The 17764-nt window shown below is 51.8% G+C and overlaps 1 protein-coding gene across 1 annotated transcript in view; it reads right to left on the bottom strand.

The window, feature by feature from the left end:
- Positions 1-1558: 1558 nt before the first annotated feature.
- VDR (vitamin D receptor) overlaps positions 1559-17764 on the bottom strand; it is a 56311-nt gene continuing 40105 nt past the window's right edge. The window contains exons 4-9 of the mRNA XM_021704879.2: positions 15853-16037; positions 15480-15600; positions 12192-12363; positions 6027-6178; positions 5691-5807; positions 1559-4370 (exon numbers count right to left, since the gene is read on the bottom strand). Of these exons, the coding sequence (XP_021560554.1) occupies positions 4111-4370; positions 5691-5807; positions 6027-6178; positions 12192-12363; positions 15480-15600; positions 15853-16037 (1007 nt within the window). The 3' untranslated portion in view covers positions 1559-4110. The remainder of the gene's footprint in view (positions 4371-5690; positions 5808-6026; positions 6179-12191; positions 12364-15479; positions 15601-15852; positions 16038-17764) is intronic.

Genomic DNA, 17764 nt, shown 5'->3' with positions numbered 1-17764 from the left:
ATGTGGCTAGTGCCACTGAAGAGCTAAATGTTTCCTTTTATTTACTTTTAATGAATTTCTTTTTTTTTTTTTTAAGATTTTTTTATTTCTTTATCCTAACCCTAAGGTCTTTTGGGAGTGCCTTCCTCTCAGTTTATGGTAACACACAGCCTTGGAGATCCTGTATTCCTCTAGTTCATCCATAAAATGCTAAATCAGATTCTCCTAACAGTTTTCAAGACCTTCCTCTTCACACTTCTCCAGCCAGAGACATGCCCATTTATGCAGCTGTTGACTTCCTTCTCGAAGCTCATTCATCTTTCATGACAAAATAGCCCTTGGCCTCTATCCCCGATTCTTCTACTACTATCTCATCTCGTGGTGACACACTATAGCCTTTCGTCTGAAATCTTTACAGATACTTCTGAAAAATTAAAGTAAATCACATCTACGCGTTTCCAGACTAACCTATTTATCCTGAAATAAATGCACTGGTTGCACATGATTTCCCCATTCACAGAGCGCGGTGCTGTGGCTTTGGCTGGGTCTTTTTGCTTGCTGCGTTTAGGGGTGCTGCCTTTATCACACTCCTCACTTCCTTGGGGAACGGAGTGGGGTGCATCAGTTCCTCTGGGTCCCTTGGGAGTCCGTTTAGGCACAGGAGACCTTTGCAATTCTCCAAGTCACCGACACAGCATTTTGAATATGAGGCACATTTTTGTCAACAGTGGCCTGGTTCTCATTCTTGAGGGTCTCAGGTGAGAGCCGCACTGGATTGGACCCAACACATGTGACCCCCTGCTTTCTGCTGACGAGACTGTTATCTGTCATTTGTCAGGCTCCTCAGCTCGGTTGGAGGCAGACTAGTGCAGCAGTTAATGAATGGCTTCCGGAGCCAGCTGCCGAGGGTTCAAATCCTATCTCTGGGCGAGTTACCCCTCTGTCAGATGGGGTTCATAGCAGCCCAGCTCCCCTGGGGTCCAAGTTGGTTTGCATAAGATTTATTTACAGCAGGACTTGCCGCAAAGTACGTGCTACGTAAGTATAAGCTCATTTTATTACCATAAGCAAAACTTTCTTCATTTGTTTATTTGACAAATTTCTGGCAACTTGATATTCTCTTTGGAAATCCCTGAGGAGGCACTCTGTGAAGCCTTCTTTTGCTCCTTTATTCCTTTCCCCTGATCTGTCTTACATTCCGACCTTCTCTGTTGGGAGGACCCCACTTGCTTCCAGTTAACCCCGCAGATAGATTTTCCCATCTCCCAGAATCTTGCGTCTTTGGCATCTAGGTGTGCACTTTCCAGCATTTCCAATAATATGCTTTAAACATTTTAGACTTATAAATGTCTACTTTCATTCTCTCATTCTAAAATAGAAGAGATGATAATATTTTCTCCCACTCCGGTCCTGGGAAACCTCACTTTTCCTCCTGTCTTCTCCCCCACTCCTAGACTGCCTTTCGGTAGTGAGCTGGTGTGGTGGGCCCCAGGGCTGAGGAGCTGGTGTTTCCAGGGTGTCCAGTGGGGTGCCCTGGAGAAGGCAGGGCCAGAGGGAGAACTGGGAAGGTGGAAACATTACAAAGACAAATGCACTTTATTGATAAGACAACAACATTATACAGAGCTGAGGCAGAGACCCCATCTGGCCAGGGCCACACTGGGGCAGGGGGTTCTGATTCACATTGAGACACAGGCTGAGGTGTCCCTCCTCCTCCTCCTGATGGGTCAGCAGGGTGACAACTCAGGGAAGGAACGCAGGGGTCCAGGATCTAGATTTGCTGTCTAAAATCTAGACCTTCCCCTACGGGACTAGGGCAGCCTTCGGAGGGTGGGGGGCGGGAAATGGGGTCTGAGCACAAGTGTGGTGTAGTGAATAGAGCACTGGGCAGGGAGTCCATAGACCAGGTCCATCCCTGGAGCTCTTTCTAACTAGCTGTCTGAGCTCGGGGGACCACACCCTCCGCCAAGGGTCAGGTTTTCTTTAGCAAGGAAGTTAACTAGTGTAGCGATTTTTAAGCCTTTTTTTCCCCACTGACTAGCATGCTAGACCAGTGTCTTCTGCAGCTAAAATCCAAGAAGGGCCTCTCCCTAATTCGTGAAATAACAGCAAGGACAATAACGATAGCTGACGTATAGAATTTTTTTACAATGTAAGTTTTCCCCCCATAAATATCTCCTCATCAGTGGTGCCTACTACCTGCTACATTAGAATGTGGTAAAAAAAAAAATGTAGTCTGATTCTGAAAACAACTCCTAGCTAATAAATGTCAACCTTGGCCATATCGAAGGTACTGTGCCGTGAGAAACGGGGCTGTCAGAGGTTTCTCCACCAGCAGAAACACCGGGCCCAGGGGACGCGGACAGTGCTCAAAGAGGAAGGCTCGCTGCTCCCGGGGTCCTCAGAGAACAGCGAGGGAAGGTGGAGGCAGCATCCGACCGACAGGAGCTCCTCCCCAGTGAGACACCGAATGAGCCGCGTTCCCCAAACTCAAGCAACCATCTGAGGGACGCTCTCTGACTCCTGGAGGTAGCCCCTCCGCAGTGGCCCCACACACCTACAACTCACTCACCAGAGGACCCCACCCCAGGGGAAACAGAGTGAGAGTTCCCACCTCCCGGGTTGGACCGACTATGGAAGGGAAAATGGAGTTGGCAGTTAAGTACCCCCCACCCCTTCTGAATTTGGGGTGCTGGAGTGAGAATAAGAAGCGAACCAGCCCCACATGACTCCACCCCTGGATGCTCCCCCGGCCTAGCCATGCGAGGCCAGCCCGCTCTCCCTCCACCCACAGCGAGGTGTTGGAGCACTAGCTCCTGGGTCCCTGGGGGACGGTAGTCTTGGAACTATACCTAGATGGGCCCCCCGGGAGGCCAGGGCCTGGGCTGTTAGGGTCTGAGGTTCTTCTCTTCCATCCCACCTTGCTAGGTGGAAAAGAGGTGGCACTGCGGGTGAGCAGAGGGGCACTGCTTCTCCAGGCCATGGGGGATTTGGGAGAGTGCACCCATCTCAGGGTCACCCTCCACTGTCCCAGGGTGAGGCCCTTCCAGCACCCACGGCCACTGGTTCTCTCTCTCCTGAGTGGGAGGTAAGGGACTGGCAGGGTGAGGATGAGGATGCTGCTGGGCATTTCTCTGCAACCTGGGGGCAATTCCGTCTTGCCACGTAGATCGTTGGAAGGGGAGCTCTGGCTTCCACCAACCTCTCAGATCCAGGTCAAGGAGCCATGGGCTTGGAGACAGGGACAGCTGTGGCCACCATCTACCACTCTCCTGTGAGGCCGGGTTTGCCCGTCCCCCACTTCCTGGGCCCTGCTCTCCTCCCTCCTTGGGCCTCTCGGTGGTGGGTTCTGGGCTAGTGGTCCCTGCCGTGGGGTGAAAGCCCGCCTGACCATCGCTACTTCGGGAAGAATGTCACCATAGCAATGGGATGAAGGTGGGCACTGATGTGTTAGGCGAGTGCCCTTTGGCCAGCAGAGGTGGGGGAGGGGGGAGGTGTGACCTTTGTCACCTTGTGTTTGGTCATCCTTGGCAGTGAGTGTCCTAGACAGGCCGGGGCTGGGAAGGCAAAGGGAGAGGGCCCCATCGTGGCACGAAACAGCACAGACTGGCAGCAGGATGGGATGGGGGGCGAGGGGAGGGGGTTGTGGCGAGTTATTCATCGTGGGTGGGGCAGCGGGAAGGAGAGCCCCCTCGGCTCTGGGCGCCCGGGCCGGGCGTGGTGGGGAGGTGTGGGTATCTCTGTCCCTGAGGAATGGGCGCGTTTCTCGTGCCTCACTGTTCCCTCAGCAGCAACCAGGGGCCACTTTTGGAGCCGTAGGGCCGTCCCTGGGTGAGTCCCCACCTTCCCCATCTGCCCTCTGCCCCCACTGGAGTTTCTTGGCCAAATAAACAGCAACTCCTCGTGACTGAGGTCTCAAGGGATGCGGGCAGCCTGTGGCCAGCAGGAAGGGGAGACCTGCTGTTAGGTCGCGCAGGAGACCCGGTGGGCTGGCTGGGGAGGGGAGGTGCGGGAGGAGGGGCTGGGCTCCGGAGAGGGCGGGGAGGCTTGCGGGGCAGCAGCGGGCCCCAGGCCAGGGCACAAGGCCCCCGAGGAGCAGCCCCGCCCAGGGGCCCGGGCAGGCTGGCCTAGTCAGGAAATCTCATTGCCAAACACCTCCAGCACGAGGGGTGTGAGCTTCATGCTGCACTCGGGCTGGAAGGAGAGGCAGCGGTATTGCTTGGAGTGCTCCTCATTGAGGCTGCGCAGGTCAGCCAGCTTCTGGATCATCTTGGCGTAGAGCAGGTGGCTGCCCGGGGGCGGGTGGCGGCAGCGGATGTAGGTCTGCAGTGTGTTGGACAGGCGGTCCTGGATGGCCTCAACCAGGGCAGCATCCTGCACCCCGGGACGGTCTGGGCGCACAGGGAGATGGGAGGAGAAGGCACAAGAGCTCTGAGCCAGGTCCCTTAATAGTCCATCTCCCCAGGACCCCTACGCCCAGACAGACACCCAACCTCAGCATCCTCCTAGGTCACCCCTGTATGGCTGCTGACCTGTGACACCACAGTCCCCCCTAAAGCCTCTCAACCCTTTCCCCTTGCATTTCGGATCAAGTGTCCTAGGTCCCGTCCGGCCCTGTCTCCAGCTCAACTCTCTCCCTCCATCTCTAGGCTCCATGTTTCCCTGAGTAAACTGATGTGCCGTGCTCTCTGGCCTCCACTCTTCACATTTGTGTTCCCTCTGTCTGGAACTTAGCTCTTGTGTCTTTGCTTCTTACTGATCCTTCAGGTAACAGCTTAAAAGATCTTCCTCAAAAGGGCCATTCCCGATGACCCCCTACCTCCATTCCCCAGACTGCATAAGGTTCTCTCCTTCTATTATACCCTGCTATAGTATCAGACACTTATTTTTTAAAACTTTCATCACATTAAAATCAGTCATTAAATAGTAATTGTTTAATGTCTCCTCCTACAGTTCATGGAAGAGAAGTCTGTGTCCTGTTTGCTGCTAAATCCCAATGCCCAGCACAGTGCCTGATACCTAGTAGGTGCTCAATAAATCATTGCTGAGTGTAGGAAGGAATGAATGAGTGAATGCTGGCTGGGCAGGGGGAAGGGAGCCCACGTTCCTTCCGTGGATCCTCAGCTCAACCCTGATCAGAGGCCGTTTGTTTGTTCCCTCAACATAGGTAGAGGCAGGGCTGCCCCCCCCCTTAGGCCTCATCACTAATATAACATCCCCAAGATCACAATAACCTCCTTCTGAGCCTCTCTCTCTCTCTTCCCACCCCAACAGACAGAAGAGCTCAGGGTCACAGCATACTGCCTCCAAAATCCGTCGGGTAAGCTTCCGAGGCAGAAGTGTCTGTAAGCCCCAAGTTTTTCTACCCTACCCCACAGGTGACCTCAAGTGTCAGCAAAGTTCAGTCCAGTTCATACAAGAGCAGAACCCGAGGACTGGGGACATCCAGACCTGTCTATGGCCCAAGAAACCCCATTTATCTGGTTCCTCAGAGTCCTACCTATGAATCACCTATGGTCTCAGGGCCAAAGGCAGTGAAGGACCTCTCAACATACACATATCATATGGGCTGTGCAAACCCAGCAAAGTGGGTATTTCCTTGTCTCTCTTTCCTTTTGCTCCCTCCTCCCTCCAGACTGCCCTGCTGGCCTTCAGCTGGGCTTAGTGCTTCATGTTCCCCCTTCCCAGGTCCCCACTGCTAGGCCCCATACCTGGGGAGACAATGCAGATGGCCATGAGTAGGACATGCTCCTCCTCGTGCAAGTTCAGCTTCTTCAGCCCCACCTGGAACTTGATGAGGGGCTCAATCAGCTCCAGGCTGTGTCCAGCTATGAGACAGATGGCCAGATGCTGTGTGCAGAACTGAGGAGCTGCCTACCCAAACCACCCCACCCCACCTCCAACCCTGACTGGGCCTGCCTCTCACCCTTCTCACCCTGTTGCTGCCTAGCCCCCTCCGATGCACCTGATCGGAGCCCATGACCCCAGGAAGGGCGGAGCCAGAGTCTAGGAGCAGAGGATGGGGTGGAGGTGGAGCCTGAAGGTACCTTTGGCCACATCACTGACGCGGTACTTATAGTCCTCGCTGCCACAGGTCCAGGACATGTCGTCCATGATGAAGGACTGGTTGGAGCGCAACATGATGACCTCGATGGCACTTGACTTCAGCAGCACAATCTGGTCATCAGAAGTGAGGTCTCTGCCAGGGAAGGCAGGGAGGAGCCAGGTTACTGGTCAAGAATTTCAAGTCACGCAAATCACTGTAGCATTTTGACAGGTGCCTGCCAGGTGACCAGCATGTACCCTGGGTCCTTCACTGAAGAGCTGGTGGTCTGATCGGAAAGGAAAAAAACTGTATCCCTGAGGGAGAACATCTCAAGACTGTGATTGTGCACCAAGGCTGGAAGTAAATGAGCTCAGTTACGAAGGCAGGGAAAACCCAGGGACTTACCAGGGTCCCCAGGCCTAAGTGGCCAGAGCTATTAGGGGAAGGAAGAAGAGCCTGGGGGAGCTCTCAGGGTTAGAGCATGAATGCGGAGGTCAGCAAGGGTATGGCCACAGTCATCTTCTACACCTCTCATGCCTTCTTTTTCTCCCTTTCCTGTCCTCTGGTCCTTCCCAGAAGTAAAGCTCAGCCAACTCTGTCTCCAGGACATCTCTTGAGCCCTTGACCTCCTTTCCACTACCATCAGGACTGTTCTGGTTCAGAGCTCCACCATCTTTCTCAGTTGCCTCTTATTAGAACTCTGGAACCAAGTCTCTCTCGGGTGCCTCCTCCATGGTGCTTACGGCTCCTGCAGGGAGATATTGCCTGTGCTCAGAACCACTTTCCTGACTCTCAACCCACTCAGCATCAAGCCCATGCTCCATCCCTTAGCTCCAACCTGTCTTTCCAGCCCACTTCCCTTCACAAACTCCACCAACCCTCCATTCTCGCAACTTCACACTACTCCACAGTGTCGTGTGTTCTTACACCAGCTTGCCTTTGGGCATGTGACAGCTTCAGCCAAGAATGCCTTGCTTCTACTGCTCCACCTCATCTTCCTGACTCTGAACCTGGTGAGGTCTCCCTCGGAGGACCCCCCCCCCCCATTACCTTCTGTAGGATTAGAACCATTTCTTCACAGCCTGCAGCTTGCACTCCTACTTTGCCCTTCCCCCTTCAGCTCTGCTCTTAACGTGCTTGTCTGTGGCTCTGAACAGGCAAGCTCCTTGAGGGCCAGCACCACTTCCCAATTCCCTCAGTGTTGCCCGCACAATGATTATTGAGCCCTGAGCACAACAAGGTCAATAAATATGTGCTGATGAGTCAAGAGGCCAATGACTAGTTCCACTATTCTGAGTCATGAGCTGGGCTTGCCTGAACAATGACAAGGAAAAAGCAGCACCCACAGATCAACTTGCTTCCAGTTTTCTCTCCTTTTCTCTTCCTGACTACATTTCCACCTGGATATCTCATGGAAAGGCTGCTGCCCTCTCCCATGGCTGTACTTCGGCACATGGAGAGGTGGGAGGCAGATGTTGACAGACGGAGAGTTCTGTATCAGCAGGTGATAGATGATGGCTAGGATGGCCGCAAAGGGTCTACATTGAAAACAATCTCAAAGCGCTCGAGTTGGAAGGCCCCCCTTAGAAGCTATGTGATCCATTTCCTTCTTCAGCATTCCCTACAGATGCAGGATATTTCTGGGGCCAGGATACTTGAGGTCTCTGGATCTAGCCATGAGGTTGTTAACTCCTGGGTTAATAGCTTCTTCTATTGAGCTACACCCACAGGATGACACACTCATCCACTGCTTGTCATTCTGTCCTCTCAAGGAACACAGAACTAGACTTCATTAGCCATGGGGCATCTTTTAACCATTTAAAGAAAGTTACCATGAGCCCCTGCCTCTTCTCCAGGACAGACAGCCCTGATGACATGGTGCCTAGACATCTCACCACCCTTGCCACTTTTCTCTTGATGCTCAGTACACATTTTAAAAATAAAAACTAATGCCTCATTTTAGTTTTAACTCATTATACAATAAAAGATACTCATTATGAAATCTTTGCAAAACACAGAAAAAATATAAAAGCAAATAAAAATTGTTCATAAACACAATGACCATTTTGGTCTATTTCCTTCCTATCTTTTTTTAAATGCAAATCTCTCTCTCTCTCTTTTAAATTTATTTGTGAGAGAGAGAGAGAGAGAAAAAGAGAGTGCACACCTGTGGACAGAAGAGAATCCTCAGACCCCCTGCTGAGTGTGGAGCCTGTGTTGGGGCTCAATCTCAGGACCCACGAGATCATGACCTGAGCAGAAACCGAGTCGGATGCCCAACCGACTGAGCCACCCAGATGAGCCGCAAATCTCTCTTTTTCAAACATACTTGAGTTCATGGTAATTCTGTGTCCCACTTCCTACATCATGAGCAATTCTTTGGCCCAGTCCATAGCGAGTTGCATAAAATTACATCTTATCAACATACTATAAGTTATTTAATCAGTCTCCCATCCACCTATCTCGGGACATTTTGGTTGCTTCTAACTTTTGCCATTATAAGTAATTCTGTGAGGCATTTCTTTGTACATAACCTTTTGTTCAATGCCCCGTTTGAAGTGGATGGCCGGAAGTGAACTTGCCAGAGAGATTTCAGGGGCACCTCTCTTATTGTGATCCAGGCACGTGGCTCCTATGAAAGCAAACCTAGAATGACCTCAGATTATGGCCAGAAACCCAGGGATTTTCTAAGTGCAAGTCACAGCCAGAAGAGGGGATGGTGGCAGGTGGGGGACAGGTGGAAATGAAGGGGAAACCGGTAAGAGAGCTCTTTCCTGCTGACAGGCACCAGGTCAGGCTCTATGCCTCCTCGCCGGACCTGTGTAATATCTCTATCCCCTGATTAGTTTCCATACCGGTGGCCGGCTGCTTCTGGGCACCTGAGGGGTGCTCTGGAGACAAGCGGCTGCCTGGTTGTCCCCGCCCCCAGGCAGAGCCCAGCCCCTCCTCTCCTGCATTCCCACAGTACCTCCAGCAGACCTCTCTTGGTTCTTATCTCTTCACCGCAATTGTCTCATGTCTATCTCTTCCATCAGACACTGAGCCCTGGAGGTCAGGAACTGTGTCCTAGTCAACTTGTATCCTTCACAGTTTATGGAAAAAAGCTATTTGTTACATAAATGAGCAAGTGAAGACAGAGGAGAGGACATGGGTGGAGGGAAACACGCTATGGCCTCAGGCCTCTGACCCAGGAAGGAGCCCCTGGGAATAGAAATGACAGTGATGTCAAAGGTCTTTCTCCCAGAGGGCTGGGCTTTGGCTGGTTTGGCCTGGTCTGTCTTACCCCTCTCTTGGCAATGAAACCTGGGGGTCCTTGGTTCTCAGGTCCAAGTTGGCTCCTGGCCATTTGGATGCTGCTCCTGATTTCACTTCCTCCATGCCTTTCTTTCTTTCTTAAAAGATTTTATTTATTTCTTTGACAGAGAGAAAGAACACAAGCAGGGGGAGGGGTTGCAGGGGAGGGAGAAGCAGGCTCCCTGCTGAGCAGGGAGCCCGATGTGGGGCTCGATCCCAGGACCTTGGGACCATGACCTGAGCTGAAAGCAGATGCTCAACCCAGGCACCCCACCTCCAGGTGAAGCGCTGAGGGCGGGAGATTTGTGGGGTGCAGAGGGAGAGGCTGACGAGGGGAGGTGGGAAGCAGGAGCAGGGCCAAGGCACACCACAGTGCAGTTCACACCCAGCACGGCCTATTCAGTCCTGCCCCACTTTGGTCCCGTGCCTGCACTGGAGTCTCAGCCTGCCCCCTCCAACCACCCCCCCCCCCCCGCCCCCCGCCGCCCCCCACTCACCCACACAGAAGTCTCATCCTGCCCTCCCCACACCCTCCACCCTTGCCTACAGGCAGCAGGATCAAAGCCACCAGGGACATAGCCACTGTTCTCTCACTTCTAGGAAAAACAGAACCCCTAAACACAGAAACCAGCAGAGCTGGAGAGCTGTGGGGCTGGCCCCACCTGGGGCCCACCAGAGCCGGGGCTCTGGCCTCTGTCCAGGCTCAGTGTCACCTCTGTCCAGTCACAGAGAGTATCCCCATCAGTGCCCCCCCACCCACAGAGCTCTTGGCCAGGCCTGCTCCCTTTTTACTGGGACACCTTCCATTCTGAGATTTCCTAAGTCACTCTGAAGAGAGAGAAGCCAACCCAAGCACGTGCAGGATCAATGTAACCGATCTGGGATCAGTAGCTGGATCAATTCAGTGTCTGTTCCTATATAACTTACTTGGGCCATGACTGCGCGGCTAGACTGGGGAACCAGGGAAAATGAGGCTGGGTATGGGAGGAAGGGGGCAAACTACAACTCATCCTTGGAGAGAGACATTAAGGGCGGGCTCATGCTACTTGTGTCAGAGAATATGTGGCAAGGGTAACCAAGGGCATGGGAGAAAAATGGGATTTTGGTTTACTCACTACAGGGTGCTGCATTGAGGTCATCTGGTTAAATAAATGTCCTTTTTTAAGGACAGTTTTGCCATGTGTGCCATCCCAGCCACCATTTAGAATCAGCAAACCCGAGCATCTGGACGGAGCTTCAGGGGCTCTGTGCCCCAGCTCTCCACCAGGCTAGGAAAGACGAACCCTTCACAGGTGAGGACTGCTCTCTGGAGCTGGGACAGAAGCCGGGTGCTCCTGCGCATCCTTCAGCACCATGAGGCGTTTTTGTCTCTAGCTATTTACACCAAACAAGACTTTGGGACAGCCCGAGTTTGCAAACACTAACTTGAAGAGTGTGGGAGGGAGCTGGAACTTGGGCTAAGCGGAAAGTATTGTCAGCTCCAAGGAAAGGCTCTGGAGGGTAAGTTCCAGGCCCAGCGTGACACGGCACTCACAGATGACATTCTTGCTGGATGCCACAGTGGCCTTGGCTCCTTCCGCAACCAAAATGTGTGGTGCGGCAGGGGCATCTCAAGGGTGTCTCGATGCAGTAAGCGAGTTTGATGTTTTCTCTTCTTTATGATTTTCACACGAATTCCCGTGGAAGAGCACAGGAGAGCCCCCGGTCTCTGAGCTGCTGAGGGGCATAAGATCACACCGAGCCAGCTATCTCAGGGCAGACACAAACTGGGAAGAACTGGGCTGGGCGCTCTGAATTATCACCATGTAGCTGTCAGTGAGGTCATTGAGACAGTGACCGATGGCTTCCTTGCACGGCAGAGAGATTCACGAAACAATAACTAGCACATCACGTTAGTTCCCATTCAGAGCTAGGCAAGGTCAAATAATTTGGGGCTCCCAGAATTGCAGCCCTGAATCTGAGCATTGGCATCTGGAAAGCACTCAGAAGCCCCTTCTGCTGGCAACTGCAAATACTGCTCCTTGACCTGAGGCCAGCAGTAATTGCTAGTGATTTCTTTCTTTCTCTTTCTCAACCGCATTGTATATGTATTGTACGGCAATGCTCCAAATGATATAAATAATGTGTCAATATCGATATAACTACCTCCCGACATTCTACTAAAAGCATCTACACTCTCTTACTTTAAGAATATTTAATGCTGCACGGCTATGTAAATAGAAGCATATGAGCCGTTATTACCAAAACAAGAAAACAGTTGAATGAAATTTGCATCAATGAATCTATAACAGACGATCTTTACTCCAGTAGAACTCTGTTTTGGCAAAGGTCTCAGTATGGTTAGGAAAATGCCTTTTCACAGAAATTTGGGTGATGGAGGCCCAGGTTATGTGTTCCAGGAAACCTGTCTTCCTCTGGGATCCCTAAATTATTTCACAAGTCCACTTGCGCAACCTTTTCTCCTCTCTATCACTTCATTTTGGTTTCAGATTAGGATGTGGAGGGTTAATGGAGGTTCAATTTAAAGGGTTAACATGAGGATTAGACCCAAGCCAGCTGGAGTGCACACGGCAGTGAACTTGGAATTCTAGACCTTGGCTCTCACACATCCTGGCTCCAGCACTAGAAAACAATCCTGGCTGGCCACTGAAGCTCTCTGGGCTTCTGTTCTGTCATCCAGAAACTGTGTGTGTGGAGGGGGACGGATTTCTCTTCTAGCGCGGGCCTGCTGGGTAATGTAGATGGGTCGTACTTCCCAGAGATTCTGACCTAGGAGCCCTCAGGTAGGGTCTGGGTCTCTATTTTGGGACGCAGTGGATTGGTGACCTCCAGGCCTTCTTCTAGCTCAGTCTAGGAGTCTGACTCTTCTTACCTGAACCCTGGAATCATCTTGGCAAAGCCGATGACCTTTTGGATGCTGTAACTGACCAGGTCAGCCAGGTGGGGCAGCATGGAGAGCTGGGATAGGTCCAGGGTCAGAGAAGAGTCATCTGAGTCTTCTTCCCTCAGATCCAGATTGGAGAAGCTGGTTGGCTCTATCACATCTGGGGAAGGATGAGGAGAGAGAAAGAGCTACTTAAGGATACTTGAGCCAGATGCCTTCCTGCTTGGCCCTGTGAGGACCTCCCATGCCCTTGCCGCAGGGCTGGCCAGGAATGCCATAGTGACGGCCTCTCTCCAAGGTCACTCTTCAGCCCAGCCTTTCCTCTAGGACTCCCCCTGGCTTTTCTTTCAAGCAGAGCAAGGCAGTACAATCAAAGATCAGAGATACTCCAAGAAATGAGATTTCCTGGAGCCATGATTTTATAGACCACCTGTTTCTAATGACCTCAAATCAAAGATGAATTTGGAATCAGTGAACTTATGGAAAACAATGTTCAACCTCACTAGTGATCAAAGAACCACAGAGTAGAACATCTAGGCTTTTCACCTATAAACTAGAAACAAATATGTTTAAATGTGGATGCCAGTGTCAAGGAATTAGGCAACGCTTGTGCCATGGCGTACTAAAGGAAGCATAAACTTGTGCAAGTAATTTGGAGAGCTATTTGACAGTAGGCATCAGAAGCCTATGATGATGTATATTCTTTGACCAGTAACCCCACTTCCATAAATTCATCATTAAGGAAAAAAAAATCTGGAATAAGGGCAAATATTTAGCCACAAGCATACTGTTATCTTAATGAAAAGCTGGAACACAATCTAGATTAGATATGCTATTGTACATTCATACCCCAGAATACTAATCAGCCTTTAAGCATATATTCCATAAGCATATTGATGACATGAAAATATGATATGATGTACTGTTAAAAGAAAAAAGCAAGTTACCAGATTGTGTATAGCATAATTCCACTTGGAAATATACATATGCACTTAAGGAAAAAAAAGAGATGGGAAAGAGATACATCACAGTGTTAACAGTGATTACCTTTGGGTAGTAGGTTTAAAGATTTTACATATATAAAAATACATATTTATTTTATATATATTATTTAGCTTATATTTTCTGAATGCCCACAGTAAACATGTATTACCTTTGCTTAATATTTTTAAATTAAAGGGATGCCTGGGTGGCTCAGTCATTAAGCGTCTGCCTTCAGCTCAAGTCATGATCCTAGAGTCCTGGGATCAAGCCCTGCATAAGGCTCCCTGCTTAGCCAGAAGCCTGCTTCTCCCTCTCCCACTCCCCCTGCTTGTGTTCCCTCTCTAGCTGTCTCTCTCTCTTTGTGTCAAATAAATAAATAAAATCTTTAAAAACTATTTTTAAATTAAAAATGTTAACTAGTTTGAATCTTATTTATTTATTTATTTATTTATTAAATTAAGTAATTTCTATGCCCGACGTGGGGCTCGAATTCATGACCCTGAGATCAAGATCTGCATGCTATGTCAACTGAGCCAGCCAGGTGTTCCTTTAAATCAATATATGCTATATTGAACTTAACATTGGTGGGGCTGAGCACCTCATATCAATTAACCTATGAGGGTATCAAAACTATTAAATAATACGGAATTATTAAAAGCTAAATGTGTAACATGCAGACTGATCCTCATCGGTGCAAATAAATACCCCACCAATTGGAAAGAGCAACAAAGTAAGGAGAGAAAATTAACACTTGGGGGGCACCTGGGTGGCTCAGTCAGTTAAGCGTCTGCCTTTGGCTCAGGTCATGATCCCAGGGTCCTGGGATCGAGTCCTGCATCGGGCTCCCTGCTGAACAGGGAGCCTGCTTCTCCCTCTGCCCCTGCCCCCCCCGCTCATGCTCTTGCTTGCTCTCTCTCTCTCTCTCTCTCAAATGAATAAATAAAAAAATAAAATCCTAAAAAAAAAAAAGAAAATTAACACTTGGGAAGAATCCCTATAAGACGAGGGGCTCAAAGGGTCAATCTCTGCAATGGTCATTGCTTCTCTTTAGTCCCTGACCACCTCCCTCCTGTCACTCCTGGGTGGGTAGACACCATGTCTGGCTCCGCTGCCATCCTTGTCCAGCTGACACGGAGACCCCTCCCACCTCTTGGGGATCTGGGCCCAGATCCATCGGTAAGTACAGAAGTACCGTATCTGAGGGTTCTAGTTCCCCGGAGGGAAGGGGTTTTCCCATCCTGCTGGATCCACGCAGAGGGCAGCAGGGCTGGGTGAGAGGCAGAGGGATGGAGGACGGGGGGGGAGGATGGAGCAGGAAGACGAAGAAGAAGGTGGAAAAGGACTATAAGAAGGAAAGCAAGGATGAGCTGGAGATGGCGAGTCCTCCGGTGCTGTGGTGATGCCCCAGAGCTCAGGGTGAGGTGAAAGAAGGCTGCAGGGGGACCTACATGTTCTCCCTCCACTCCAGATGTCACCTTCTAGGCTCTGATGACTGTAGGTAATGATACACTTCTGTATATTTGAATGTTGCTAAGAGAGTAGATCTTAAAAGTTCTCAGCGCGGGCGCCTGGGTGGCTCAGTTGGTTGGGCGACCGCCTTCGGCTCAGGTCCTGATCCTGGAGTCCCGGGATCGAGTCCCGCATCGGGCTCCCTGCTCGGCGGGGAGTCTGCTTCTCCCTCTGACCCTCCCCCCTCTCATGTGCTCTCTCTCTCTCATTCTCTCTGTCTCAAATAAATAAATAAAATCTTTAAAAAAAAAAAAAAAAAGTTCTCAGCGCAATGAAATTAAAAACTTTGTAACTCTGAGAGATGATGGATAGTGGCTATACTTATTGCGGTAATCATTCTGCAATATATACATGTATCAAATTATTATGTTGCATACGTGAAACGAATACAATGTTCTATGTCAATTATATCTCAATAGAACTGGAAAAAAAACAAAAACAGAACCCCCCAAAAGGCCCAGGCTCAAAATATCCTTTAAAGGAACCAGGTTACCCACAGGGAGGAAGGCAGGAGCAGAAACCTGGCATGGAGGAAAGAGCAGGGACTCTGCAGACAGACCCTGCCCGGCCAGACCCCAGCCTGGCCTCTTCCCCAGCATGAGCCCTTCAGCTAGTTAGCGCTCTTCCGTAAAAACAAGGGGGGGGGGGCGGTGTTCTGAGGACACTGTGTGGCACACAGTATGAAAGTGTTACCTTCCCATCCACAGCCAAGGACAGGTGGGCTGTGGAAGCTCTGAGGTCTTCTCCCACCGCTGGGCTCACTGGGGGCATGCATCGACTCACCTAGAGAGGCTGTGTAGTTATCTGAGCAGGAAGAAGAGGAGTCCCCAGAGATGCTGGGCGTGTGGAGGGAGGAGGGCCTCGAGGAATGGCTCCCTCCATACCCATCCGTGCGAGCTGGAGGCTGGAAGGGAGAGATGGAGTATCAGAAACTCACGTTGGGGGCCACTCTCCTACCTTGTCCCCGATCTCTGACAGGAGTGGCTTCGAGGTAGGCCCGCGGGAGGGGGAGGCCTCCCCCATTCCAGAGCAGCCTCTACCCCTGCCCTGGGTCTGGCTGGCCGTGGCCCTCCGTCCCCACTCCCATGCCCCGGCCCCAGCTGCGGCTCTTCACTCCGCAGCTCATCCTTCCCGGCCAGCCGGGGAGCGGACGTACCCGGAACTGGGTGAAGTCGGCATAGGTGGGGTCGTAGGTCTTGTGGTGGGCATCCAGCAGGATGGCGATGATGCGTTGCTGCTCCTCGGATAGCCTGGGCCGCAGGCTGTCCCTCAAGGCTTCCTCCTCCTTCCGCTTCAGGATCATCTCCCTCTTCCGCTGCACCTCCTCATCCGTCAGGATGACTGTGGGGCAGGAAGGGGGATGTCAGGAGGGCTGGGCCTGGAGCTCCTCCGAGAAACCTCCCTCCAGGTGCTCTTAGGCAAAAGATGCGAGGGGCTCACAGGGTTGGGGGGCGCTTCCTGCCATGGGGGACTCCGAGCCCACCATATGGATGGAAAAGTGGGTTTCTACTGAAAAGGCAGGTGCATGAGACTGGAGGAAAAGGGATCTGAGAGGTGGGATGGTCAGGCCTTATTAGTGAGTCTGGGTTCTCAGGAGCAAGTGATCAGACTCTGGGCAAACTGTTTGAACTCTTTGGGCTTTTGTCATCTCATTAATCAAACAAGCAGTTTGCTCCATTAAAACCTCTTCTAAGGTCCTTTGTGGTTCCTTCCTCCAGAAAGCGTGGGTATGTGGGGTGGCAGAGCGACAACACCGACCTTGGAGGATGGCTGTTTTGAGAACTGAATGCATGGGTAACACAGAGCAGCTGCTCATTAAATGTCAAGCCCTGTCTTTCTCCCTCAGATACTTGCCCATGATCTTGACGGAGACATGGGGTGGGGGGAAGAAGGGCGAGAGTCACTGTGTGGCCAGTCCCAGTGTCGGAAGCTAGGAGATGCTGAAAGAGCCCTCTACACGGGCATTCCCACGTCCAAGTTTCCAGGCATGGAACTCTGGCGTCTGATCTACTCTGACCAACTTAGCAAGACTCTGCGTCTTTGGTTCTCTGCAAAACAACCCCTCCTCCAGCCTGTCCAGTCTTGAAAGCTCTGCCCAGGGAAGTTTCTGAGCCCTCTAAAAGTCCCAAAGATAACACCTCAAAGCCCTCACTTGCAGCCCTCTCCAGCCACTAGCCCGCGTGTCTGACGACGGGGAGACCCTAGGCCACCGTCGTCGGGCGGTGCGGGGGCTTCTGGGGTGGCGCCCACCTCACCGCGCTGGGCAGCTGCCCAGGAGGGCGGGGCTGTGAGCAGGGATGCCTGGCACGGCAGCCGGGCAAACAGACCTCCTGGCCGGGGCTTGCCGAGTGCTGACGGCAGGAGTGGGCACTGGGGCCCTTGGCCTGTAGCTACTTGCTCAACTGCGCCGCTGTTGCCAGCGCTTCTGCCCACAGAACTGGGGAGTTTCACAAGAGCGGGCAAAGCAACCAGAACCCCAGGATGGCTGGGTTCCGGGCTTCAAGAGAGGCCCACTGGCCCCAGACCCCTCAGGTGGGCGGAGAATGAAAGAAGCTGGCGGGAGGTGGAGGGAGAGCCTATGGGGTGTGGGTGGATGGGGAGTGGGCAACCAGAGCCTCCGGCACAGCAGGAAGGGAGGCCTGTGGCAAAGGATGGCAAGTTCCCTCCACAGCTGAGGTAAGCCCTACTAAAAGGAGGCCTGGAGGAGGCCACGCCCAGCTGACTGACTCACCTGCCCAGAAAGCTGCCAGCCCTCTCCCACAGTGGGTGTCTGCTCAGACCCCAAGAGGTCAAGCGGGTTAGAAAAGGAAGGAGCAGGGAGCTTTGCGTTGAAGGCAGGGTGTGGGGCCCTCGCCTGGGGAATCCAAGATTAGGTGTCTGGTCTTTCCTGCTCCCCTGAGGGTGGATGCAGGAGGTGCTGGGGCTGGAGTTGGGGGGCGAGGGTGGCATACCACAGGCATCCACGGACATGCCTCTCAGCTTGACTGGGCTTTGATAATCTCGTGTGATTCTGAGGATGATGTCACTCTCCTGCTCAGAAACGTTTTCTGGATCCTTCCTGCTTACCA

Source organism: Neomonachus schauinslandi, chromosome 5, assembly GCF_002201575.2.
Source record: "Neomonachus schauinslandi chromosome 5, ASM220157v2, whole genome shotgun sequence".
Classification (NCBI taxonomy): domain Eukaryota; kingdom Metazoa; phylum Chordata; class Mammalia; order Carnivora; family Phocidae; genus Neomonachus; species Neomonachus schauinslandi.
The sequence above is the reverse complement of the archived record's forward strand: the minus strand, read 5'-3'. Positions and strand labels throughout refer to the sequence as shown.